At 36.6% G+C, this 27,947-nt stretch overlaps 2 protein-coding genes across 4 annotated transcripts; one reads left to right on the top strand and one right to left on the bottom strand.

Annotated features, from left to right (window-relative positions):
* The first annotated feature begins 964 nt into the window (after positions 1-964).
* GUF1 (GTP binding elongation factor GUF1) lies at positions 965-18,719 on the top strand. Of its 3 annotated transcripts, XM_080589066.1 has the most exons (18): positions 1,007-1,314; positions 2,286-2,397; positions 3,168-3,302; positions 3,915-4,063; positions 4,323-4,403; positions 4,887-4,964; positions 5,366-5,449; positions 5,753-5,817; positions 6,873-7,076; positions 8,604-8,743; positions 9,900-10,023; positions 10,625-10,757; positions 12,981-13,124; positions 14,139-14,272; positions 15,250-15,351; positions 16,125-16,244; positions 17,096-17,132; positions 18,079-18,719. In XM_080589066.1, the coding sequence occupies exons 10-18, from the start codon at positions 8,638-8,640 to the stop codon at positions 18,214-18,216; spliced, it is 1,038 nt and encodes a 345-aa protein (XP_080445192.1). In that variant the 5' UTR covers positions 1,007-1,314; positions 2,286-2,397; positions 3,168-3,302; positions 3,915-4,063; positions 4,323-4,403; positions 4,887-4,964; positions 5,366-5,449; positions 5,753-5,817; positions 6,873-7,076; positions 8,604-8,637; the 3' UTR covers positions 18,217-18,719. The 3 variants fall into 3 exon arrangements, with proteins under 3 accessions (XP_080445191.1, XP_080445190.1, XP_080445192.1); XM_080589065.1 differs by lacking the exon at positions 3,168-3,302 and having other exon boundaries at positions 965-1,314; XM_080589064.1 differs by lacking the exons at positions 3,168-3,302; positions 18,079-18,719 and adding an exon at positions 17,538-18,072 and having other exon boundaries at positions 1,006-1,314.
* Positions 18,549-27,947, bottom strand: GNPDA2 (glucosamine-6-phosphate deaminase 2). The gene is made up of 7 exons (XM_080589067.1): positions 27,792-27,947; positions 26,643-26,810; positions 26,237-26,334; positions 25,550-25,732; positions 25,027-25,211; positions 24,759-24,933; positions 18,549-21,140 (listed from the first exon to the last, which is right to left on the bottom strand). Exons 2-7 carry the CDS (start codon positions 26,768-26,770, stop codon positions 21,082-21,084), a joined length of 828 nt encoding a protein of 275 aa, XP_080445193.1. The 5' UTR covers positions 26,771-26,810; positions 27,792-27,947; the 3' UTR covers positions 18,549-21,081.

Below are 27,947 nucleotides of genomic sequence, written 5' to 3'. Positions count from 1 at the left end.
GCCCTTCCCTCATCTACCAGTCTGGTTGCACAATCATTCAAGGAGATGAGGTTGGACAAGCACAACCTGCCTTTTGGGAACCCATGCTGTCTGGGCATGATCCCCTGGATGCCATGCAAGAGCTGTGTGATCTCACCCAAGATAATTTGCTCCATAGCTTTCCCTGGAACCAAGGTCAGACTGACAGTCCTGAATGTACAGAATGGGGGTTGAGAGGCTGGAGAGGAGCCCTGCGGAAAAACATCTGGGGGTTCTGGATGATGTCAAGTTGAAAAAGAGCCAACGGCATGTCCTTGCAGCCAGAAGGGCCAACCATATCCTGGGTGCATCAAGCATGGCACTGCTAGCTGGTTGAGGGAAGGGATTGTCCCGCTCTGCTCTGCACTGGTGTGGCCTCACTTTGTGCAGTTTGGGGCATCACAGTATGAAATGGTTGTAACACTATTAGAGAGCATCCGATGGAGGGCAACAGATGTGGTGAAGGGTCCAGAGGGCAAGTCATACGAGGAGCAGCTGAGGTCCCTTGATTTGTCCAGCCCAGAGCAGAGCAGGCTGAGGGGAGGCCTCATGGCGGCCTGCAGCTCCGTCATGAGGGGAGTGGAGGGGCAGGCACTGAGCTCTGCTCTCTGGGGACAGCGACAGGACCCAAGGGAATGGCATGGAGCTGGGACAGGGGAAGGTCAGGCTTGTTGTTAGGGAAAGGTTCTTCACTGAGAGGGTGCTCAGGCACTGGGACAGGCTCCCCAGGGCAGTGGTCACAGCACTGAGCCTGCCAGAGTTCAAGAAGCATTTGGACAATGTTTTCAGACACATGGTCTGATTTTTGGGTGGTCCTGTGTGGAACCAGGAGTTGGATTCGATGAGCCTCGTGGGTCCCTTCCACCAACTCAGGATATTCTATGATTCTGTTGGTAACTGCAGCTGGACCAAACTCTTTTTTTTTTTTTTTTTTTTTTTTCGCGAGGGGCGGGCAGGAGGCGGGGGCGTTGCCCATATAGCTTCCGCCACCGGCCAGGGTTGCTTCCGGCGGCTCCTGTGGCGGCGGCCATCTCAGGGCGCCGGCGGGAGGGTCTTGAGGCGGCACCGGGGCGGGCAGCGCTGAGGGCGGCGACCGGAGGCGGGCTGCCATGGGGGCTGAGACCGCGCCGTGAGGGGCTGAGCCCAGCGGCGGGCGCCATGGCTCTCGGCAGCAGGGCGGCCTCGTGGTGGGCCCGGCTGTTCAGCCCCGGCCCCGCTGCCGCCCCGCGGGGCTCGCCGGCATGGCTGGCTGCGGGGCTTGTGGCTTGCCGGCGGCCCTACAGCTCCGGCGGCAAGGTGGGTCCCCTCCGCGTGGCCGCGAAGTAGCCTGCTCGGGGTTTGCTTCGAGCGGGTCCCGGATTTGACGGCCCTACGTGTAGAAGGCGGTTTTTCCAAATAGGTGGTGTCTTCTCGAGTCAGGCTTCCCGCTGCAGAAGCGTTTTCAGCCCTCTGGCAGTAGGAGGTCGTGCACTTGCAAGCTGAGGTATCCTGCAAGTGCTTACAACGTATAAAGATGCTTTATGCTGTACGTTGATGCTAGCATAGGTCTCCGGGCTTTGCTGAAGATCTCCAGACATCTTTTTCTGCCAGGCCCGGAGCTCCAAGCACAGCCTGGGTAAGAGAGATGAGCCAGTGTATCACAAAAATCAGGGAGCAGTTTTTTCAGCAGTTGTTACTAGGGGTCTGCTGGTACCTGATGAAAAAAGGCCTTGAAAAAAGCTTTTGTTGAAAGCTTTGAAAAGCAAAGCTGCCTGTCTTCAAAGCGTTGTATTACTTGGAATGAACAAGAGTAACGAAAAGAAAAGTTTTAGTGTTGGACTTGTTCTGTGTGTGAGTCAAGGTAGTCAGGCTTTTTCTACTTTTATTTATTTTTGCTTTAGCCAAAGTGCACGTTTCCTGTAGCTTCCTTTTCAACAAAGGTGTTCCTTATCATAAGGCTGGCATTGCTATCTGAATTGTCAGGTAATGTCACAGCATTTTTCTTAAGTGGTTTAACAAACTTAAACTGTTTAAAGTTTTTCAACTTAACTATATTCAAAGGAACGTAGTACCTTTCATAACACATTGTTGCATACTCCTTGATTAATAAATCAGAGAAATATATGTTTATGTATAACTAAAATGCTAGCATTTTAGACACTGATGACAATTTAAGGTTTTCCACCTATGTCTATTCTAGAGAAAAGTTACATTTCTTTTAAAGGCTTAGTCATATTGAACATAGAGATTGTATCTGTGGTTTGTGAAAAGAAATTTCTATTTTTCAGGAAAAAATAGATATGTCAACATATCCTGTGGAAAGAATAAGAAACTTCAGTATTATAGCTCATGTAGACCATGGCAAAAGTACATTAGCAGACAGACTACTGGAAATTACAGGTAAGTGTTCTAATTTCATCCACGCTACCTTCTCTTGACATGTAAATTTCTGTAGCTTTGATTATTACTGAACTTGCTATTATCTTTGTTCTTCTTACTGCTAGGTTGCTTGTACTTTTAGGCTGCTGCTTTCGTAGTGTTATATATGTGAATATGATGCACTTCTCTTTCTGGTTGAGATCTAGTTAAAGTAGGGGTAAGAAAGTGTGTAATCCTCTCAAGGAAGGAATGTATTCTGGAAAGAGATTGAAAAGGAGTATGGTTCCTAGCTTAAGATGCTACTCTTGTCATTCCTGACTGGTCATCCATTAGACCAGTACACAGCAAGTATAACGCTTACTGCCAGCTTTTGGGATGGACAAAAGGGGACGGGTCATGACGTAGGAATTCTGGTTAAAGTAGTTTTCAGAAGTGTGATTGAAAGCAGGAGAAACTAACTGTTTTTACTTAATATGAAAGTAACAATGTGCCTCCCTCTTGAGAGCAAACTGTAAACAACTGTTTCACGTGGTGGGGCAGCTCACTGGTACTGAAGCTGATATAATCCTGTATGAGTAAGTACAGCTCTGTTTTGATTTAGATTTAGTGTGTAGAATAACTGCTAGTAGTCAAGTGTAAATTTTATGGATTGTCAATTGATTCATAGACTTGCTTTTTCCTCCACCCTAAGTGTTAGTGCAGTTGTGTTGCTTTCTTCTTCAGAGGTATTTATTTTGGCCTCCTCTGAGATACTCTGTCTTCAGTGTTTTTATTTTTGTGTTGTTATTCAGGGAAGGAAAACTAAATCCCTTTAAAAAATGAAAGTGTGACAGAAGTGCTAAGGGATCTTTATAGATATAACTGACACAGAAACTAGGCTTACCTTGGAGGAGAGAGACCAAGGTTACCTCAGAGGGTGCCTTGAGGTAAGCTATAAAGCAGTTGCTATGTCTACCAAGAAGAGCCCAATTTAGGAGCAGAGCTTTACTTAGCTACTCAGAAATACCCTTTGGAAGAGTCTTGCTTTACCTCATCTAAGGAATAGGCAAAACGAAACCTGGGAGAGAAGCTTTAGATCAAAGTTATTCTTTATTACCTCATAAATGGCACTATGGGCAGTTTTACTTGTTATACAGTGCTATAGAATGGAGTTTTGAATTTGGGTCTTCCGGACTCTGTGATAATGCTCCTTTTGCCCTTGAGATGAGCACTGTTTGGAGCCAGAGTTGCTCTCCAGTGATAAGAGTTGAAGTTTATTTAAACATCAAAATTATTTAGCTGAATCTCCAATTTAGATTTAATGTACTGTTTTGTATTCTGTTTATTCAGGGAAGTTTTTTACATAACATCAAATGTAAGTCTATTTAGCAAATGTTGAGTTGAAGCATAGTTTTAGTTGAAAATTTAGCTTAATCAGATGGAAAAGGTCCATTTGAAGCTGCAAGCCCCGTGTTCTTCTGGTTAGTGGCATTTTCAGTAATGGTTTATTTGCAGAGCTGATCTTTTAAATGAGGCTAATGAAACTTTTTCCATCTTAGGAACAATTGCTAAAACTGACCGTAATAAACAAGTGCTGGATAAACTGCAAGTGGAACGCGAAAGGGGAATTACAGTTAAAGCACAATCTGCATCTCTCTTTTACAGTCACAAAGGAGTAATCTACCTCTTAAATCTTATTGACACGCCAGTAAGTTAAGTACAAACAGTGATTCAATCACACAAAGTTAAATGTCTTTATATTTAAAAATGACCTATCAGATTTCTGGCTTCTTATGTTTATTCAGTGCTTTCTTTCCCTTTTTTAGTTTCTTTCCCTTTTTTTTGTTATTGAAGGTAAGAATTGTGTTTTGGATGAACAGATACAGAAATGAAACTGTTATAATAGAGAAGCCTTTGCAAAGGACTCCAGAAATTTGTGAAGTAATAAACATTTATTTTCTCCACAGGGCCATGTAGATTTCAACTATGAAGTATCCCGGTCACTGTCTGCCTGTCAAGGTGTTATACTTGTAGTGGATGCAAATGAGGTGGATTTCTTATTTCCTGTTTCCTGCTTAGAATTTCAGCAGTTTGCTTAAGGAAACTAAAGTTTGTTTAAGGAAATGATTTGACATATGATTTTAAACATGGACATATGATTTTAAATATGGACATACTCTCACAGAGTGCTTAGATAATAATGCTCTCTATGGCATATTTATGATTTTACCATCATTTATGATGAAAGTCAAATGAATGCTATTTTTTCCTTAATACAGTGTTACCTATAAATAATTATCTATAAAAAAAAAAGTAGCTACACATACAGCATTATTAATTTGTCTACTGTCAGATAATGAGAAATGATACTTGGGAATTTTCTTTATCAGCAGTGTGTATAACGAATAACTGTTTTGCACTTCCCAAGTGAAGGAGTAAATAGAAAGCAAAGTAGTCTTACATTGTGCAATATGCTTAAAAAGAAACAGGGAAAAATTCTATGTTAAATGTCTTTAATGCGTGTCTTCTAGGGTATTCAGGCTCAGACAGTAGCAAACTTCTATCTTGCTTTTGAAGCACAACTTGCAATAATTCCTGTCATAAACAAGGTAATACAGTTTTAATTTCATATTAAGTAGTTCAGTTGTATAAATTTAAAGAAAGAAGATTGCTAAGAAATGTGTCCTTAAATAGGAGCATATAATGAAAAATTAACTAGTATGTAATAAGAACTTTTGTGTTTAATGTCTTTACTTTACAGTAAATATTGGAAACTCCAGTTTTTATTTCCTAAAATACACGCAGAAGCATTTTTTATAACCAACAATGAAAAATTGCACTTTTTTAAACATGGTAGTGAAAAATTCTTGATACAGATCTTTTCCTAAAAATGTTTAGTATTTATGAATAAACATATAAAGATTCCTTAATTTGTACACTTGGGAACTACATTGCTGGATTGTGTATAAGATGCCATTGCCTGTATATTTAGCAATTTGTTGTTTTTCAGATTGACTTGAAGAATGCAGACCCTGAAAGAGTTGAAAAACAAATTGAGAAACTGTTTGATATCCCTCTTAATGAATGTATAAGGGTAAGACCTCTAAAAGTTTTATAATATTGTTGATAGTATACCTGTATCTACTTTCTAGCCAAGGAAAGATGTGTACACACACATAATTCAACAGGCTGTCATCTGCATATATTTGTCTGATTCATTACAGGCATTTATAATCAAGTAAGCATTTCATAGTAATAGCATCCTGTGCTTCAGATTGCTTGTATGGGTAGTATTGCCCCTGACCAGCAAAACTATCTTAAGTAAAGGTGATGCTCTTAATGGGTACTGAATAAGTGAAAAACATATCTGATAAAATTATTGTTGGATTTGTTTTAGATTTCTGCTAAACAAGGGACAAACGTTGAAAAAGTTCTTGAAAAGGTCATTGAGAAGATTCCACCGTAAGTTACAATACCTTGTAATGTTATCTACGAAACCATGAGTTGTATTTATGGTATATTATGGTATATTACTGTATTTATGGTATATTGGTATATTAGTTTTGCACTTACTATTAATATCAGGTATATATTTTATAGAAGATATGGGGGAAATCTAATTTTTGAGCTGGAGATCTAATTTTTGAATTAATTTTCTAATTAGAAAAAATGACACTTCACATTTAAGATACCTTTTAAAAAATGAATGTATCTGTGGTGAAGTTAAGTATTAATGGATATCAGCAGACATTTTTTTCTTAAGCAGGGGAGGGAAATGAATTGTCCATAATGAAAATTGAGAGGTAAGCCACTGAAGATGTCTTCATTGAATATATAGCTTCCATTTAAAGACATTGATTTCTCCTCTGAAGCTTAGTGTTTGAGGGTATATTATTTCTTTTGAATGTTATGGTGTTACAGTGATAAAGGCAATTTAAGTCCGCTGAGTTTAGTGTTTCATATCCTGAACTTAATATTTAAAGTTAACTTTAAATAAAAGTTAAATTTATCTAGGAATTTGATGACAAAACTTCTAAATTACAGTTAAAATTCAAACCAGCGTTTTGCTTTTTTCTATTAGCTAATAATTGTAGTTTTCATATTAAGTAATTATAGTTAAAAAGAAATCACAATGAAAATTCAAGCTTAAGCTTCCATGAAAGATAAAGTATTGGTGGACTTTTTTTAACCTGATCGTTGGAATATAACACTTTTTTGTTGATTCTAAATAATACAATATTTTATGAATCAGTTTCACTTGTTGTGAAATGGGAATGATGGGTATGCATTTGGTTCTCTTCTATTCATACTACTACTGCACACAGGGAAAAATAAATATATAGACTTGCTGCATAATACATAGTGAAACAGTGAAATGAGGTCTGGTATGCATTTGTTTACTGAAAATTACTCCATAGTTTCAGCTATATTAACATGGATGCTTTTGGGGTGGGGGGTGCTAGTTCATTTCATATTGAATGATAAATAACTATATTGTTTTAAATCTTTTGTGGCAGACCCCATTTTAATACTACTGATCCATTGAAAGCTTTAGTATTTGACTCCACCTTTGACCATTACCGAGGTGTCATAGCTAACATTGCGCTCTTTGGCGGGGAGATTCAGAAAGGGCATAAAATTGTTTCTGCACACACAAAGAAAAGATATGAAGTTAATGAAGTAGGAATTCTGACTCCAAACGAACAGCCAACAGATAAACTGTAAGTAAAAATTTCTTTCAATGGAACAAATCATAAATTGATGTAAGATACAAAATCCTGCATTTCTGTTCCGTTTTTACTTTGAGTAGTGAGGCTGGGTTTTCTGCTTTTTTTCTTTGTTTTTTTCTTATTTGCAATTGAATGCTAAATGTCAGTCTTTTTTCATAGTGGGCGTGCTGAGACAAGCTTTAAGAGACTGCTTTACAGGCACTGCCAGTGGGAGAGAGCCATTTTATCAGTGCACCTGTAGTACATGTAAAATCTGGACAGCTAGTCCTTTTTAAGACTAGCATTTGATATTGTTATTTAGCTGTCCAATTTATTTCTAGGAACTACCTTGTTTGAGAGTGGAAGGGAACGGGGCTTCATCTTAGTAATTGCTGTGGCATAATTTGAGGGCGGAAAATTTTAAATCCATGAATGCAACAGCTTCCAGAATCTGGCTCCTCATGGCAGCAGTGGGAAGAAAATCAGGTACTCTAGAATTAGTGGAGAAGCTTTATCAGTTTCTCCAAGTACATGTTAATGACTTTCTTGGGAGATTAAGTGAGAGACTGTTACTTTTTGTGGTGGGTTGAACCCAGCCAGCAACTAAGCACTCAGTCAGCCACTTGCTTGCTTCCCCAACACCAGCAAGGCATGGGAGAAAATCAGAAGTGAAAATGAAGGAAAACTCATGGGTTGATGTAAAGACAATAAGTGAAAGGGAGGGAAGGGAAATAAAGTGATAAAAAGGCAATTGTTTACCACCACCCACAAGCAGCCTGATAGCCAGCCAGTCAATGAGTGGCCACCTTGGGAAGACTACACACTTTGTTTTTTTTATTACTGAGCATGACATTATGTGGCATGGAATATCCCTTTGGGCAGTTTGGCTGTCCTGGCTGTGACACCTGCCAGTCTCTCACCCTCCTGCTAGCCTGGGAGGGGCAAAGTGAGAATGGGAAAAAGACTTTGTTGTGTGGGCACTATTCATTTAAAACACTGTTGTATTATCAACACCATTTTTGTCATGAACCCAAAACACAGCACCATATGGGACTGCTATTCAGAAAATTAACTCCATCCTATCCAAAAACAATGCATAGTTTTTATCTGCCATGGGTTCCTCAACATTGTAATATATCGATGGAGAGCATTTGTCTTTGTTGTTTCTCCCATTTAGTGTATGAGAGTTGCTGTGGTGGCAGCTAACAACTGTTATGGCTTCTGTGTCGTAAATGCTTGACAACTTGCTACTAGCTCCAGCTTTCAAATTGGGAATAGCACAGAATTCAAAATCCAGAACTAAATGTGCTGTTTAATTGTAACAAAAATACATCTACTTAAATCGACAGATGGTTCTTCCCCTGCAATGGAAGTTCAGAACTCAGAGCAGAAAGAGCTTAAATGCAATTTTTGGACTGTGCATGGGCTCTTGGGGGTGTGTGTGTGTGATTTATTTTAACACCTGTCTGGACTGGGGAAAAATAGTGGAAATATTAATAATGCAAAGAAGCATGTCCATATAATACCAATTTTATTCAGATATGCAGGACAGGTGGGCTACCTGATTGCTGGAATGAAAGAAGTAACAGAAGCCCAAATAGGAGACACACTGTTTATGCATAAACAGCCAGTGGAGCCTTTGCCTGGCTTTAAGTCAGCGAAGCCAATGGTTTTTGCAGGTGAGGAGTAAACTGATTAAAGGGGGATCATTTTTTTTCCAGCAGCAAGAGCAGGAAAGTTGTTAGAGCTTCTAACAGCTTTTAGAGCTTCTAACACAGGTGTATATTAAAGAGTTTTATAAGGATTAGAATTTTAGCAGAATTAAGCTGCAGAGGCATGTGCTATTATATAGCTTTGTGTAATTTTGCTTCTGTGACTTAACAGGTAAAATTAATAATAGCTTTAGACTGGTTTTAGATGAATACAGGACTAACATATATTTTTAGCCATGGTTATTGCTTCTGATGCCAGTAAATTTTTGTAGCTGGAAAAGAAGGATTAATGCTTTCAAAAATTAAGTCAATTTTTTGGAATAGACTTTTTCATCTTGATAATTAACTTCTATATACTTACTATGGAATCTTTATTTCTTTTAAGAAATAAGCAGTTTTTTCCTTTTGTTAAATGTGGTGAAGTACAAAAGCTAATACTCGAGATGGTTCAAAAATATTTGACTTACTAAGGTCAGTCAGTTCTGTTGTTGTTGCTGCCATCTTCAGTAACTAGTACACATGCTATGTGTGTATATAGAAGGGAAAGTATAATCCTGTAAATGTGTTTTTTGTGCATGTGTTGCATCCTAGTGAAGAGGAATCTACATTTCACGTAATGTGTGTTCATGTAAAGGGGAACCTATTTCAAGCAGTAATTGTATAGACAACTGCTTTTATTCACTTACAAAATTACAGAAACATTAGCAATGGCCTTCTTATTTTTCTGTTCATTCTGACATGTTGAAGGGACATCCCTGTGACATTTGTCTGTTCATTTACTTATACGAAGCTGTATGTTTACACTGTAGGCCTGCAAAAAATTGAACTCAGAACTGCATCTTTCACAGCTGTGAGGGACTAGATGAGTACAGTATACCTACTGTTATGGTTTGAATGTTAATACCTGTTTTTCTGAGGTGATATAAAACTTTTTTCCAAAGACTTATTCAAATATATTTTTCAGATGAAAAGTTAAATTTCTAGTTGTAACAAAGTAAGCTATTTCTGATTTTATTAATATGTTCGTGGTAAGAGGCATATTTGAAAGGTAAGTGCACACTAAATGAAGTGTGACTAAGTAAAGATAGTTCTGCATCACAGCACTTCTAACATGTTTTGACAGGAATGTATCCTGTAGATCAAACAGAATATAATAACCTCAAAAGTGCTTTGGAAAGGCTGACATTGAATGATTCCAGTGTGACAGTTCATCGTGACAGTAGTCTTGCCTTAGGAGCTGGATGGAGGTGAGGCTTTTATACTGTTTTCATTTTTGGAACCGTTCACAAATTGAGAATGCAGGTTTAAGTCAATTGAAAATTGAATTAAAATGAATTCAGGATCGTAGCATCGGAGAACTAATGGTTTGGGTTGGAAGGGACCTTAAAGACCATCCAGTTCCAACCCCCCTGTTGTGGGCAGGGACACCTCCCACCAGGCCAAGTTGCCCAAAGCCCCATCCAGCCTGGCCTTGGACACCTCCATGGATGGAGCATCTACAGCTTCTCTGGGCAGCCTGTTCCAGTACCTCACCGCCCTCTGTGTGAAGAACTTCCATCTTCTAAAAGATTAGAAGCTTTAATTTAGCTTAATGATACGTAAAGATCAAAAACATTTGTTTTTCTAATGTTCTGTATTCACATGGAGTATGCAATTTGTTGTGATACTTTGTTTTCAGAGACTCATAATATTCATTTTTAGGACTTCCATTTAATCTCTTGGACATCCTATGCTGTGCCTGATGTTGCCAAACTAGCTGTGTAAACATATTGGAGGGAAGAAAAAAAGTACTCTGAAATTTCAGGTGATAAACAAATACTTTGACCAACAAGATTTTTTTTCCCCAAGGTTGGGTTTTCTTGGCCTTTTACATATGGAAGTTTTTAATCAACGTTTGGAGCAAGAATATAATATGTCTGTTATTTTGACTGCACCTACTGTTCCATATAAAGCTATTCTTTCTTCAGCAAAGTTGATAAAGGTAAGTAAACAGCAGCTTAAAAGCGTCCTCTAAATGTGTACACTTTCTTACGTAGACTAGTACTTTATTTTATGGTAAACATTAAGATCACTGATATTTAACTTCAAGCTTATTTTAATGGATTTTTTTTAAGAATCTTAGCTCTTTTCCCTTTTGACTTTAAGTGCTTTTTTGTCACCTGTACACCTATATTTTAAAATGGGAATAAAAGACACAATATACAATACAGTGTACATTATATAGGTTATTATATATCATGCAGCATTTCTTGTTTTCTTTTGAGTGCATATTGACTGGGCTGAACTTAAAGTGGGGAAAATAATTTTCCAGACTTCATCAGTCAGAAAATGTTAACATTTCTAGGAATAGCTTGTAACACTACTGTAGACTGGCAGGAATTGGTGAAGATGAGTCAGTGTTTTATCACAGTAATACAGCTATATGCAAAGCTCATTGAACTGATCGCAGTGAAAATTCCTGTGTTTGAGACAGACAGATAAAGCCGGACTTAAGAAAATCTGTTGACAGAGGAAGCTACAAATAGGCTGACTCATTCAACATATACCTCTAAACACTACAGAAAATCTGTGAATTACAAACTCGAATGAGAAAGGTTGCTGTACCTGCAAGGTATGAGACATAGGGCTTCTTTCTCTGCAGTTATTTTGATTTTTTTTTTCCTGAAGTGTAGCAGCTATGAATTAAACAGTTGACGCCTCTGTTGCATAGGTGGTTCTTGGTTGCTGGTATGGGACACTGGAATAAAGTTTTCAAACAATGCAGGATGTTGGGTCCTTGTTCAAAAACACTGTCTTACGGGGGAAAGTGATATAATCACTTGCTTTGTGCTGGTGGGTTGTACACATACAGTAAGAAATACAACCTTCCTTTTGTCCATATTTCAGAAGGATAGCTCCTGTCCCTAAAGGGATGTTGAACTAGAAAAGCTAGGTAATGAAAACACCTGCACAGGAATTGAAAACTTAAGTTCTAAGCCCACTAATCCCATTTTTGTGAATTAACACTGGGTTATAGTCTAGCTCTGAGCACTTCTGTTTTAAAAAAAACACTGGATAAAATGCTTAAAAACAGTTTCCCTAGTGAACAGTAATTTCTATCATCTTTCCCAAAAGCACTTTGAAGAACCAGATATAGAAAACGATATTCATTCAGGTCTTCCAACTTTGAGAGATATAGAGGCAAGAGAGTTAAATACTGTCAAGATTCAAACTTACTATAGTTGTTCTCAAAGTTCGGAAGTGAAAAAAGATGCTATTTAATAGTAAGTCCAACATTGAAATACTAAATTTATTAAATTCTAATCTTCTCCAAACAAGTTAATCTTCAGTTGTTTGAGTCTGTGAACTCTACATATACTTTTGTTTAAAACAGAATAATAGCTTCTAGGCTAATTGGGTCAAGAAATTTATTATAATATTAAACACTGTATTTTCTCTTAAGCTATTCCTGCAAAGTTATGACATGGATCAACTTCCTTATACTGCATGGGATTCCAAGCTTTTAGTGTCAAAAATTTTAATACTAGTGTGTGAAGAGATTGAGAATATTGATTTCATGTTTAGGGCAGTGTGGGAACTTAACAATGGACAATAAATAAGAGATCTCAGTGAAGGAGAACCAAAAATGCTGGACAACAGCTGTCTCATTAACTTCCCAGCTGTAACATTTTATATGTAGCTCCATATAAAATGCTGTACTTTCAATCTTTCAATCCATACAGACTCTGATTACCAGTGTACGTAATAAATTGTGCTATTTATATAACTAAAAATGGAAAGATGCCCTATTTTCTAAGAACTGAATTGAATTAATGTGTGAAACTTAACCTTTTGAAATTGATACTTGAAATTGATACAGAACTTAAAAAAAAAAAACCTGAGGAAATGAAGTAGCATGTTTTGTTCTTGTAGTCTGCATTTTCACTAACTGCAGAGAAAACAGTTTTTCCAGTTCATCACGCAACTGATGATCTAGGTGACATGTTTAAAGATATGCTGATCCAGGAACTGCTATATGTGATGTAGAAATCTCTTTTAAAATTGTGCTTGGTGTGAATTTGGGTTCCATAATTCACAGTTGTCCCTAAACAATTGAAATACTTTTTAGCCTTTTCCGGTGCTGTATTTGACTCTTTTTCCTAAATATGTAATTCACTCTGCTTGTAAAATAAAATCTGTTAGTTGATTTTTGTTTGTTTTTCAGGAGTATGGTAAAGCAGAGATTACCATTATCAGCCCTGCTCAGTTTCCTGATAAATCTTCAGTATCTGAATATTTGGAGCCAGCTGTCCTTGGTACTATTTTAACACCCCAAGAATACATTGGGAAAATAATTACTTTGTGTCAGGTTGGTATACAGTTTTAGTTTTGTCATATGTATTTTTAAGATCTTCATATCATACTTAAAAAAGAAGATTCTAGATAACAATATATTAGATATCAGCAAAGAGTATCTTTGACAATTAAATTTTTTTTGAAGGAAAATATTTTAAACTATATTTTACACTGTGTATAAAATTACTTCTGTAGAATCCCTATACTGAAAGTTAGTGTTCAAGCTTAATGACAATCAAGTGCTTGAGCACTGCATAATAGAGAAGTTCATAGCTAGCTTTCTTTTCCTGAAAGAATGAAATCTGCAGCAAGAGAGTAAGATCTTTTGTTCATTAGAAGTAAATTCATGAAATAAGATACTTGTCAACACTTACTGAGGCTTCATATTTGTTTTCCAGTGCTTCACTGGAGAGTACACTTACAATAGTGATAGTAAAATGCATTTCCCAAACAGCATTTGAAATAGTTTTAACTAAAAATATTTGAACTACCATGTGTATTGTCTTTATATAATCTGTTCACAGTATTTTTCTGAACTTCTAACATTTCAAGATACATGATATAAAACAGTATAATTGTATGTTAGCACAGAATTATATGATCTATAGAAAGGAATTCATAAAATATTTTTAAGAATTTCCTCCTGGCAGGAAAGAACATGAGCATGCCAGTCCTACTGTGTAATCCTCTAATGTATGTGGAAAAAGTTAATTGTAGTCAGATTTTGTGGACTAATGCCTATGCACTTAAAAAAACAGAAGTGAGCAGAAGTGGTTAAGGATTTCAGAAATACAGCTTTTTGAGGGGATAGAGCTAAACCATTTGTCCACCTAAGTTGCAACCACTTCATTTACTATAGTGCTGAAATTTATTTCTTCTGAGACTTCAGCAGATTATCAAGAAGAGTTACTTTGGCTTGAAGTACTGGAGTTCTTGTGTAACTAGATAGTTGTTTGTTTTAATCTGCCTTGTATTTATTTGTAGAAAATATATTTCAAGGGGACATGAAATATTTTTTATTGTCTAGGACCGTAGAGCAGTCCAGAAAGATATGCTGTACATTGATGAACACAGGGTTATGCTAAAGTACCTTTTTCCACTGAATGAAATCGTGGTGGATTTTTATGATGCTCTTAAGTCTCTGTCTTCTGGTTATGCAAGGTAACTATATCCTCTTTCCCTCTTCCTTTTCCCTCTGCCCTGGACCATGAGGAGGAAATGAAAAAAGATCTGAGAAGAAAACAGGGAAGGGCACAAAAAAGAATATTCCTTTGTTAGTGCTGCAAATCTAGCTTTACTTCAACCCTAATACATTAAATACATTAGATTCAATGTGAAGAAGAGTGGAAATAAATCTGAAAAACAGTAAATATGCATTACTACCTAATAATCATTTGCATTTGTGATACTTATTTATCCAGCATCTCTTACAGAGTGTCACTCACTTCTACATGGGTCTTTCTCATCTGTAATGAGAATGAGTGGGGCTTTAGCCCTTGATCATGTTTGTGGCCCTCTTCTGGACCTGCTCTGTTCTGCATCCTTCTGGTGCTGGAGGCCCCAGACCTGGATGCAGTATTCCAAGTGGGGCCTCACAAGGACAGAGTAGAGGGGGACAATCAGAGGATTCCCTTGTTTCAGAGAGAAATGTGGTTTTCAGAGATTATGACAATACGGATCATATAAACATATTATCAAATGAGAAGGGTAAGAAGAAAATCATCTAATGTTAGTGTCTGATTCCTTTGACATCTACAGTGCTCAGTGTCTAGAGGCTGTGTTGAAGGGCTTTGACTGGAGTTTTAAGGAATTTCCAACTGATGCTTAAAGTGTTTCAATAAACTCTTTAAGAGATTGCAATAACCATGTGGATGTTTGATTGATTTGCCTTGCTTAGTAGCTGGAAGATAAGATGTTGTCCTCTGCTGCCTTGGAGACAAGATTTGCAGCAAATTTCTAGTTGTTTTGAATAACAGTGACCTGCTGTGAGACTATTAAACATTATGCTCCAATTTTAATAGAAAGCTCAAGTGTTGTATTAAGAATTGTTTATGAAAGTTAAAATTTAATGAACAAAGAATGCAGAATATATTTTTTTACAAAACCATCGCTAACATTTAAGCTACTTTTTTGTTTAGTTTTGATTATGAAGATGCAGGATACCAAGCAGCAGACCTTATCAAGATGGATATTCTTCTAAATGGAAATCCAGTTGAAGAACTGGCAACTATCATACACAGGTAGGTTGACTGGATTCTCTGTTCTAAAGAACCAAGATTTCTTACTAATATACAATGAAAACGTGTATTACTAATGTATGATAATTGTTTGCTAAAATGATTCAGTTTACATAAGTGTCTCAGGAATTACTTATTTACTGGTGAAAATAATGCCTTTCTGTTTCCAGTCTCTTTGCTTTCTTCTCACAATGTCTTTGTTAGTTCTCCTTTCTATAACTTCACCATCTCTTTCCAGTAATCCTGAGATCAACCTTTTTGTGTTTTTGTCCTCCTTCAAATGTTATCTTGTAATTCTCTAGACCTTTTGTCATTTTTCTTTCCAAAATCTGCTGTATATGCATAAGCTAAATATGGTTGGATAACTTTGATTAGCAGGTTGCTACAGTATGTTAAAATACAATCCAACTTTCATTGTAATATAAGTTATTTCCAATCAGAAGATCTACTTATTACAGAAACAATCGATAAAATTTCCCCTTGAACTTCGAGTTCAAAATAACATTTAAAGCTGTGAAATTCTTCAGTACAGCTTCAGTGTGATAGATGATTGGGATATGTATTACAAATTTTTTTAAAATTTATATGGAGGCCTTCTGTAATGGGTGACATACAGAGACCACTCATTAGAAGTAGACTTGCTATCTGGTCAGTTTAACTCAGAAGATAAAATGAAAACCTCTATTATAACTCTTTCTCAAACACTGTTCTATGGATATATTTGAGGAGTTGCTTACTTTCTGACAACATTAACTTCTGAAAACTTTCTGCTTCAGTGATAAAGCTTATGCTACTGGTAAATTCCTGTGCGAACGTTTAAAGGATGCTATACCTAGACAGTTGTTTGAAATAGCCATTCAGGCTGCTATTGGCAAGAAAATAATTGCAAGAGAAACGTAAGTGAAACCATTGTTTTCCTTCTTAAGCTATTTAAAGTTTGAACTTTTAATGTCTTGTCTAATTTTATACATTACAATACTTGGTTTTACTGTAGAATATTTTCTTGTATGTGCTACTAGACCTCATGGAATAAAAACAAAACACTTCTGAGCTGTGACTATGAATAAGGACTTAAATATTTTCATTTAAATTTATACTACCTTATTTTAAATTGCCTGTGGTCAGCACTTAATGGCCAAAGTATAACTTGCCACATTTGTGTCCACTTCCTCTCTGGCAGTGGAAAAAGATTGAGTGTTGAGAAAGATTATCTGGCTGTGGAAGACTTTCTGCCAGAGTCAGCAAAATAAAGAACTGAATTGTGCTACTGCAAAGGAAATGTGTTGCAAGCTGAACACATACAGCTATTTCTAAGCAACACTCACTTCTAGAACAAATTGTTTACTTCATTGTTGTTTCATGTCACATTTTTGCTGTTGATGTCTAAATTAAATTTGTGGTTTAAAAAATAAAGGTGCATCTCCAAGTAGAGATGCTGTAAGAACTCATGTGTGCATATGTGCTATATGAGCACATAGGAAACCTGAATGTTGTGAATCATAGCAGAAGTCCTAAATAATAACTTTTACATACATGTTATGCACCTTAAGGAATATTTCTCAAATTGAGAAATGTGAATTAAAATATTGTTTAAAGCTTCATCTTCTGTATACAAACTATGAAAACAATTCCAGTGCTTTTTAAAAATCTAGCAGAAAAGCAATGCTCAGCATTTTGACAACTCACTATTCAGCTTTACAGGAGATGCTCTACTCTGTTAATACATGTATGGTATTCTATTTTACAGACTGAAAGCTTACAGAAAAAATGTTGTGGCAAAATGTGTAAGTTTCTTTATATTTGTTTTTTATTTCTAATATATGTAAACCCAAGAGTCTTGTTAACATGGCCTATATTCTCTTAAAAACCCAACAAAGACATGTTCTACTTGTGTTCCAAATGGAATATTGACAGACACTTTTAAAATGTTACTTTTAAATTTGTGTAACCTTTAGTTATTTCCAGTAAGAGTGGGGATCAGAAGGAGTAATTGGCCTTTTCAAAGTTACGCTCTTAACACTCTTCATGTGTGTTCACTCCTGTCTCCTCAACATCTTACTAAAAGTAGTGGACATGTAATAAATGTGTAACTTCACACATTACCTAACTAGTTTTTTCAGATTAACATAACTATAATAAAGTGCTTCCTTAGAGACTGGTTGCAATTAAACTTCTGATTTGGTTTTCAGTAAGAAATCAATGCCAATGGGACTGGACAAACCTATAGGAAAAACATGATGCCTCACTTATATTGTCCTCAGATCTCAAGCTAACATGTTAAAGTTAAGCGAGTGTCCCTTTCTCACAACTGTTAAGAGTCCTGACAACCTATGTTGGATGGTGTTCATTTAACCACTGTATAGGGTTCAGTTAATTTATCTAGATGTAAGTGGTAGTCAAGATGCCCAGAGTATTAGAGCTGGCATCCTACTGTTGTTCCAAAAGGATTTGGATACCTTACAGTGTACCATAGTTGTATCTAATGTCAGCCAGGCTTATGTGATAAAAATATATATGTAACTGAATTTACCTGTAATTGTCCAAATGAAAGTGCTCAGTTGCTCCTGTTCTTTGTAACTAGTGTTTTTTGTGATAACTGTTTACAGTATAAAATGATCTTATTTTGTAATATAACCAGGCTTTGAGTATTGTTTAAGCCCTTGAGTTTAGTGTTACTGAGGTGTACTGTAGTTGCATTTAAGCTTAATAAAATATTTTTCCTTTTCTTAGTATGGTGGAGACATTACAAGAAGAATGAAGCTTTTAAAAAGGCAGGCAGAAGGGAAGAAGTTAATGAGAAAAATTGGCAATGTGGAAGTACCAAAAGATGCCTTTATACGTGTTTTAAAGAGACAGCCTGACAAATAGATCACTGCCATGCAGCTGATTATTTTCCTACAGACAGTAGCATACTTGAATTAATGTATAGTTTATCACTGTGAGAGTGATTAATTTATAATTTTCTTAAAATGATGTAAATGTAAATTAAATATATGTGGGAATATAAGCTTTGTGCTTAACATATCCAGACTGTTGCAATTACCATGAAGTTAGTTATTTCATTTTACTTCACTGAATCTAAAAGTTATCATTGGAACTTAACCCAGGTTTGATACTCTTAACACTTGCAAGCCTTTGTATGACAGAACAGAGAAAATGTGGCAAAAAAATATTAAAAATAATGTAAAGGTAGGGATATATTAATGTTATTGCCATGAAAATGTTACTTCCTTTTTTACTTGCTAAAATTACTCTTTCCAGAAAATCACAGTAGGAAAAGCTCTAATCCTAGCTTTCTCCATGAACATGACTGAGTCAGGCCTTAAAGACTTCCTTCTGGACATGTCCTAATAAAAATATTCATGCTAGTCTACTTTTGTAAAATGTGCAATTTATGTTCTTCATATGCTAAAGTTTGTCAGTGAATTCTTACTTAGAAACTGTAGTTAAATACACTTACTAATATCTGTTGCTTTTGGTGGTGTACACAAAGCCATCACAAACACAAGTCAATGGCCATGCTATATGGAGTGTTTGCAACTACCTGCCCACCTCCCAGAAGATTCAAGGCTGCTTTTGTTCATAGATCTTCAGGACTGAGAGGGGGCTGTGGAATTCTGTATCTGGAATTCCATAGTTTACTTAATTTCTGTTACATTCTTCTTACATGTACACAGGATGCATTGGACAGCCTGGTCAGCAGGGGTTTCTGAAAGACAGGTCCTGCCTGACTAACCTGATCTTCTATGACAAAATAACCTATTTACTGGACAAGGAACAGGCTGTGGATGTTGTTTACTTGGACTTTAGCAAGGCATTGATACTGTTTCCTACAGTGTTCTCCAAGAGAAACTGGCTGCTCAGGGTGTGGGTGGGTGTACTTCTCAGTAGGTAAAAATGTGGCTGGTGGTTGTGTCCAAAGCGTCATTAAATCTGGTTGGTAGCTAGTCACAAGGGGTGGTTCTTGGGGCTTACTCTTCAAGCCAGTTTTGTTTAGTATCTTTATGAATGAGTTAGATGAAGGGACTGAGTGCACCCTCAGTAAGGTTGCAGATGACACCAGTGTAGGTAGGAGTGTTGAGCTGCTTGAGGGTAAGAAAGCTCTGCAGGGATAGACTGGATCAATGGACTGGGATAAAAGTGAATTTCCACTCACACTTGGAACTGTATTAAGGAACCAACAGTTTCAAAAAGGCTGTCCAGTGCAAACCATATTTGGGTTTTACATACATACAAAATATCATACCAAAAAAGAAATTCAAGTAGAAATCTGGTCAAACTAATAATTTCAAATTTACCTGGTATTAAGTGTATACCTACATGGCATAAGTATACATCTATCTCAAACAAATACTTCATTTAACTTTTTAACACTGGTAAACACTGGTAAAACCTGTTTTACAGTTTAATGCTGAAAATGTATTTGATAGCTTAGGGTCTGTTTAAAAGAGGTTTGTTAGTAATTAAGAAAGATTTTGCTCTTCAAAAAAATATGTTGTAAGGCATCACCTTTTCTTATTTTTTTTTTGTTAAGCACAAAACTGGCAGCAGGACACAGAACAAACAAAATTATTAACTTCAAGAATTTTCTTGTTCATCTAAATATATTACTCTTTCTACCACTTGGGATCCAAAAAAAGTAAATTAAGTTCTTAACCTTTCTTACATGGAAAGAGACAAAATACTTAACCTCTCCATTAAAGCCTGAAGTACTTGCACATTTCAGTATTTACATTAGAAACAAAACAATTTGGAAATGATAGATTTATATTTACATTTTACTTTTTCAAAGTAGGAAATAACATTCCTTGTAACAGATCAATATTTATAGTGATACACTGAGAGGTAATTATTACAGAGTGGTTAACAGTGACTTTAATACATGATAATTTAAACTAGTAGACATTATGTTCCTAGAAATTAACCTTTTTGCAGGTAACATCTGATACAGTTAAACATATCTCCAGAAAGGAACGCTTAGATTTTTCCTTACGGGTAAAGCTCAATTATAAAAAATTGAAAAATCCTAAACTAATTTGAAATACATGAGAGAAGAAAGTGCTATGACAGAAGTTTAATGTTTGCAACTGGAATAAGTTATGACACTTTCAAGAATTGGGTGCATTTATAGGCACTGTTTTTGTATTTTTATTTGCCTGAATTGTACAGCAGGACTTGAGATGCCCCAAAACTGTTTGTGTAAGATAAATTTAAGGCAACCAAGTGCAAAAGCTCAGTGTGCATTAGATACACGTAAACAGAACATTTCATAGTAGAAATTGTACAGCTATTACAAGTCCATAGTATTTAACAAAGACCAAAACCATTCTGCCTAGAAACACAAATGCGAAGTGTAGTTGCACTAATGGAGCCAAAATTACAAATTCTTAGAAATAAAATAGTCTCTCTAACAGATGCATTACATTGCTGTGCTAAAATAAGTGCTCTGCCCCACCCACCCCCCTCCACCCCTATGTAACATGCAGTCTCCCACAGGTTTGTTCTGTTCCATTTAGTTATTGTAACAGCCAACAGAGTTCCAAGTGTTAAAGCAAAACGCATGACACAGCAAATAGAGATGGAATGTAAATGTACAGATATTGGACCTTTAAAAAATACAGTACATGGATTCCCCATTTTAAACAGTTTTCAGCATATTGCATAGCAGTGAACTCATCTGCTACCTAAAACTGTTGCTGTTGACCCACATGGAGTTCTTCTTCAATTCTTCTTTCAGTTTTCTTTCATACTGTACAGTGGGTCCACAAGTTTATTGTGCACATGCATTAAACCTTGAGGGGAAAGCAACAATGCCAGCTTTACAATTGTTATACTTTTTCAACATTTCTCTCTATCCACATTTTTATTTGGGCTTTACTTAAAATTACACATTTTAAACAGTTCACTGAAGAGAAAGAGAATGGCTATTCAAGGTAGGTTAAATTCAGAAGTAAATAAGTTAAGACAGCATGCATATATATATATATATGTGTGTGTGTGTGTGTGTGTATATTCCTTTATCACTTAAATACTATTGACATCTTCAGTATAAACTGAACAGGGACAAGACAGCTGTAACAAACTAGTAAAAAGATCTGGAATACTTCCAAATCAATTGAACACATGATGAGAGATCCACCCATCTCTCCTTTCTATTAAAAACTGCGTAATAGCAACATAAAATTCTTCATATCACGATTTGCCATAAAAATCAGATTTATACATACTAATACTTTTACAGCTTGAGTTGCAACATTCTAGCATTGTGGTAGCTTTGTAATTAATCATATACTTCTGGTCCTAGACAGGCAGAAATCAAACAGACTGTTAATGCAGATTTAGAACTTGAGTAGTTCAACTGTGAACTTGATTTAGAACTTGACTAGTTCCTATTCTAGTATAGATTTTTTCTTGTCATATACAAATTACCCACAGTTGTGACTTGGAGTATTGCTTTTATTTCCTATTCAGAAAATATTGGACTGCTAGGAAAAAAAGAGATCAATTTAACAAGGAAAAAAATAGTGTTTCTGACATGATTTAGTTACAACTTAATAGAAGTGTTACCTATCAAGTGTTAACCAATCCATGCTATTCAGTCACTGGTATGTTTTTAACTTTATTTCACCTTACAAACTAGTAAAAATAAATGATCGACATTCACATTCTGCAAAGAGTCCAGTTTAGCACCAAACTGAAGATTAACTTCTAAAACTATAAATTTAAGTAATATGCAACATTAAAAGTAGAGATTTTCTTAAAAACCATGGAAGAAGTCTGACAGTAAGTGCACATTTGAGGGATCATCAGTGGCAAAGAATATACAAATACCTTTGCTATATCATGTATCCAGTGACAAACTTCCCATCACTGCAGCAAAGTCTGAATAACTGTACAGTCTGAGCTCATTACTGTAGGTGACCACAGCAAAAAACATTTTATGCAGCATCTATTTCTAATTTGTGTGGTTAATTAATATAAAATTCAAATCGACTATTCCTTTTTCTATTGAGTGACACACTCAATCATACTAAAAAGCCAACACACCTAGAACAGACTAAAAAACCCAGGTCATTTTTGTCTCTGGAAGTATGACTTACTTAGCTGCAGATCTTTGTGCTAAAACAAAACAAGACAAGATACCACAACCCTTGGAAATCAACTAAGGTGCAAAGGAAGAGTTTCTTAAATTTCATGAAGGATAACTATTTGTCTGACATACATAGGAAAGATCAAGTCAATAAAGTTTTCTAGGAGTTTGACAGTAAGTGGGAAAATACTAAGTACAAATTTGATACAAAACGAATTTGTACTGAAAGAGCAGTTAACAGCTTCACACATTACTCAAACTGGAACCATGTTTTGAACTTTAAAAGCACTGCACTTCCAACCAGTGCTTTTCTTTTCTAAAAAAAGGGAAAAGAGAGAATTACCCACTTCCTGAAGGCACGAAAAATGCCTACAAAGTACTGCCACTTCCATATGTAATGAAGTATATTTAAATCCTGTTAGTTGATGTGTTTCAGGAAGTACAGTTAGAAACAAAAGTTTTTTTTATTTTTTAAATACAGGTATGCACCAGAGTCCCTTACTTGATAGATACCAAAGCAATTATTTCAAATGAAGAAAGTATTTTCTGCTTCCTTCTGCAAGAAAGTAAATAAAGGGAAAGAGTCTTTCAAGAGTCTTGCTGCCTACTCAACCTGGATCAAGTTAAAATATTACACAGAAATTCAGGAGCATGTACAAGTACAGAAAAGCTATCCTGAATTACCTTTTCTTCAGACTGGTTAGTAAATTCAAAGCTTATTTACTTTCTTACAGAAGGAAGCAGAAAATAAAGGGAAAGGTAAATACGGATACCTTTCCCTCTTTCGATAATAACATTTAAGTATACTTGATAATTCTAGCCTCTAACAGTTTCAGCAAGTTAAAAAGTGAAGGGGAATAAAAGCTATTCTAGTTACCAGACAGGATGGTGATTTATTATCAGAAAGTATTTGAAGTTTCAAGTAGTACCTTGAGATTTTTTTAAATAGTAAAAAATTGCAGTAAGTAGCTACCATGATTAGCAGTCAGTCATCAAGAACTACCCAGCTTCCTAAGATGTGCACCCTGGAGATCAAGATTCAGAAATAATTCCAGGTTTGATTTCTCCTCTATCTTAAAACAAGAAAACCTGACTGATTTATGAACAGGAAATATTAAGCCAGTCAAAACAATCTTTAAGAATTTTGTCACTTTGTATGTGCTTACAGGGTAATTATATGGTGTGACACAACAGCACATTCATATACTGTAGCCCTTTTTTTTTAAGCAATATTCAATATCAGCATCATTCATCAATAATTGTACGTTAGTAGGTTTATATCTTTCTCAAGCAAAGCTTTTGTTTATATGAACACTGGATAATGTTTAAAATTCACCCAAGCAGTTAAAGAGGTTTATCTTTGAAAACAGTAAGTACTATCTAGCAGTGTGACACAGGTAAAGACTACCCCTCTCCCGAATACATAGCAAAGAACAATATACTGAGAAATCCAAAGTTAGAGTTAGCTACAAATGATATCTGGATCAAACCACAGTAATGCCAGATTTTATAATCTAATGCACCTAAGGACAGTTGTGATAAAATGCTCAAAAAAAGGTCATCAATGACAGCTGTGATGCCAGATGCCTCAGCTACTACAAAGAACCATGCCAGTAAGATGACTGCTGACATATACAATCACAATTTGCTGTGCTAATTTAGTTAGGAGAAAACTAAATTTCTCAACTTCTACGGACTCGGTTAAACTGAAGTAGTTAAACTCAGTTAAACTGAAGTTCATGGATGTTAATATCAAAAGTCCAAACTTTAAGCCTGCCTCAATATACCTACTACAGATACAAAAAGCACAGTAAGTGCAATGCATTAAAAGTCAATATAGATTGTTTTGCAAATTGCACTGTATGAAAAACATCCTCAGTTGACTCCGAAGTCCGTATCACACATTTGAAGTTTACTAGATAGCACTTAAAAGACACTTAAGTGGAAAGACACCATAGAAAAAGCAGTATGAAATTTATCAGGCTTAAAAGAAAACGCAAAACGCACTTTCTATTTAAAACCAGTATTCTGGAACACAAGATAGCTGCTGTCTTATATACAGCTGAAGTTTATATATTATCATGTCAAATAGGAAGCAAAGGAAATATTTTATTCAAAGGAGATTTGTCAAGAATGTATCAAGCAACACTGTCCTTTCAGCTGGAAGGAACATAAGTCACATCTCCTAGTCCTTTTCCACTCACAAGACATAAGTTAACATTTAGTATTTTGAATAAATAAAATTATACGTTGGGCCTTCTGACACATTATGGTAGCTAGACTTAATTTTAATATAGGTAACTTCTGATTCAGTGCTCACCTTTAAAGTACTTCACAGTTTTAACTCTTAGTTCTAAAGTAGCATCTTCATCACACACAAAGATAGTACGAGGGTGCTGCTGGAAAGCAGAAACTGTCCACATATGATTGACGCCTTCTTCAATCGCTTTGTACAATGCAAAAGCCTTATGTGCACCTGTTATAAGAATCATCACCTGCAAAACAAAGGTCTCTACTTTCAATCCTCATATCAACACAAATGAGTCTTGAAAACTGATACATGCAACTAGAACTAAATGAGTTCTTACTTCTCTAGCATCCATCACTGTACCCACACCAACTGTTAGCGCCATAGTTGGTACTTTAGATAAGTCTCCATCAAAGTACTTAGCATTTGCCAAAATGGTGTCCATTGCTAAAGTCTTTAATCTTGTTCTTGAAGACAAACTTGATCCGGGTTCATTGAATGCAATGTGGCCATCTGGACCAATGCCTTTTCAAAGTTAAAGAGAGCAAATCATTCCAGACCTGCGAGTCAACAAATATCCTCAAACATTGTGAAAGAATAAAAAGGTTTTAGGATTCATTCTTTTGTTTTGCTTTATCATTTTCAGTTAAAAAAAAAAGGCATTCAAAACTTACTTAAACTACATTATCATTAGAAACTTGGACACCAAGCATTCTATTTTGGTATCTATACCAATTCTTTGTCAGTCACAGAATTTTCTTACACTACAATATAAAGTAGTTTTAGCTATGTTCTGAAGATCATGTCTAAAGAGTCAATATATTTGTTTGAACCATAACTAACCACAGAGCATTTCCTCATACCTCCAACAAACAGATCGATCCCCCCTGCTTCTTCAATTTTCTTTTCAAACGCATCACATTCTGCCTGTAAGTCTGGAGCATTCCCATCAAGGATATGAGCATTATTTGGGTCTATGTCAATATGCTTAAAGAAGTTATTCCACATATACGAATGATAGCTCTCTGGATGATTTCTGGGAAGCCCTGAAATCATTTAAAATGAAATTAACATATTGCAAGACTTCAGCAATTAGCCTTAATCCTAGCCTACATGTAGCCAACATGGGGCGCACAAGACAAGCCTTTCTTGAGCAGTAAGAAATGAGACAAAGGAGTATTTGAAATTATACTAAAATAGACTTCCTGTTGATATACATGAGACAATTTGTTTACTTTCACTTGGTATACATCATATCAGTAAGAGTATTAAGTCTTCAAAACAAATGTAGTCATAATGCTATGGAACAACACTTTCTGTAGGAATGAAGTGATTTGTGATCACTTAATTTAGCCCAGGATCCACTTGGACTAGTTAATTGTTTGCATTTTGGTAGATAAACAGATCAAATGCTTCAAATGTCCCCAGGTTTAATGTAGAAGCATAAAAATAGAATGTTAATCTTGTGCTTTGTGGAAGCGTACAACAGTTAATAAAGGAAAAAAAATATCTGTATACTGTCTTCTCAAATAATTAGCGCTAGAGCTTACCTACATATTCATCCATGTTGAACGTCTTTACATATTTGAAAGAGAGATCTCCATTCTTGTGATATTCTATCAGCTTTTTGTAGCATCCCAAGGGTGTACTCCCTGTTAAACAAAGTTTTTCCACTGTTCTATATATCCATACACTTTGTGTATTTAAGTCTCTTTATAGTCACATTTTGCTATGATGCTTTTCAACATAATTAAAAGAACTGTTATTTCTCATCTACTATTTCTCAGTTTCTCAAACCTTTTCACCACTTTTGACACAGAATCAAATCCATATTAAAATAGAAATATGTTGAAGCATTACCAGAAGTACGTTTGTGTTCTTTTGAATACAGCATCTTTTAGCAATGATGTAAATACAGTTCTAAGTTCAGTCAATTACATAGGCTTCTAATAAGACTTGCCTGTTGGTAGACCAAGCGTGAAATACCTTCCTTGACTGGGCTTGAATTGGATAATACGATTGCAGATGTATTTTGCTGCCCATTCACTTGCCTGATCGTAATCTTCAAGAATGACTAGCCTCATTATGGCAGCGAGGAGCTTGTACGGTAAAATAAACTTAAACCTGGAGAAAATAAAGTTTTAAAAATAAGCACCACATCAATAGCTGTAAAACTCTTGGACAACAGACAGGTAAAAGTCCTGTTTTACAATGACAAGGTATAGTACAAAATAAATAGAAAGTTTTTTTTTTTTTTACCTGCATCAGTGTACTGTAGTCTTGCAGTTCTAGTTCAAACTGGACTGCCAGACAATCAAAAAACAAGCTACAAGTGACACATTCCAGTCAAAAGATGCATTGAAAGTTGCACACTAATTTAAAGGAACTCAAAGAAAAGTTCAAACAAAATGGGAGCAAGTCATTTTGAATTTCAGTCTTCTAATTTTTGTCAGAAAAAAAGGAATATAGTCTGCTTGAAATACAAAGCAAAGAAACACAAACACTGAGATTAAACCTTGTTTCCTGCTACCAGCTGAGTGTCAAAAATGTCAAAACCAACTCTTCTGTCTCTGCAGGCCATAGAGTGCTTGGTATCAGCACAAACCCGGTAGCACTGTCAGGAGCCTGAGGCCTCCTAGGTGCCAAGCCCCAACTAACACACGCTACTTGTAGCTAACCTGAGATGGGAGACCAGTTTCAGAAGACACATGAATTAAGGTACCGTAGCGCTTAGCAGGGCACAGTACCTGCTGCTCACACAAAAGAAGGCAGGGGGGCATACCACTGGTGTAAAACTGGTGTAAAGCTGGCTGGTGTAAAACCGTGACAAACCAAACTCACCTTTGTATGGGAAACGCTATCCCACTGGTACTGAAAAACCCAACACCTCTCCTCCAGGAGAACACCCAGCAGACAGAGACCCCGCAGCTCTAGGGCCGCAAGCTAAAGCTTTACCAGGACGCGGCGATGCTAAAGAGGAGAAGGGCGGCCCGAGAACGGCGCTTCAGGAGGGCCGCCTAGAGACAGACAGCCCTACAGACAGACCTACGGCCCCACCGACCGCCTCCACCCCACCAAACGCGCCCCTGCCCCGGCGCCGCTTACCCCCAGGAGAGGCCTCAGCGGTGCCGAGCGGCAGCGGGAGAAGGGCGATGGGAGCCGCCGCCGCCGCCGCCCCTCCGCAGGCCGGCCGCGACCCGGAGGCAGCCGGCGAGGAGCGGAAGCGGGCGGGCGGGCGGGAGGCTCCGCGCATGCGGGGGG

The sequence above is a fragment of the Anser brachyrhynchus genome (genome assembly GCF_964034855.1).
Source record: "Anser brachyrhynchus genome assembly, chromosome: 4".
In the NCBI taxonomy this organism is placed as follows: Eukaryota; Metazoa; Chordata; class Aves; order Anseriformes; family Anatidae; genus Anser; species Anser brachyrhynchus.
This window is presented reverse-complemented; position numbering and strand designations above follow the sequence as displayed.

What these genes read in the sequence shown, in the direction of transcription:
- GNPDA2 (XM_080589067.1), bottom strand. Translation starts at nt 26,770, where the DNA reads ATGAGGCTAGTCATTCTTGAAGATTACGATCAGGCAAGTGAATGGGCA. An exon ending in CTTGGTCTACCAACAGGCAA is followed by an intron (nt 26,335 to 26,642) that starts GTCTTATTAGAA and finishes TTTAACAGGGAG; the next exon opens with TACACCCTTGGGATGCTACA. An exon ending in AACTGTGAAGTACTTTAAAG is followed by an intron (nt 21,141 to 24,758) that starts GTGAGCACTGAA and finishes TTTCCCCTCAAG; the next exon opens with GTTTAATGCATGTGCACAAT.
- GUF1 (XM_080589065.1), top strand. Translation starts at nt 1,177, where the DNA reads ATGGCTCTCGGCAGCAGGGCGGCCTCGTGGTGGGCCCGGCTGTTCAGC. An exon ending in TTGTAGTGGATGCAAATGAG is followed by an intron (nt 4,404 to 4,886) that starts GTGGATTTCTTA and finishes CGTGTCTTCTAG; the next exon opens with GGTATTCAGGCTCAGACAGT. An exon ending in GTCATTGAGAAGATTCCACC is followed by an intron (nt 5,818 to 6,872) that starts GTAAGTTACAAT and finishes CTTTTGTGGCAG; the next exon opens with ACCCCATTTTAATACTACTG.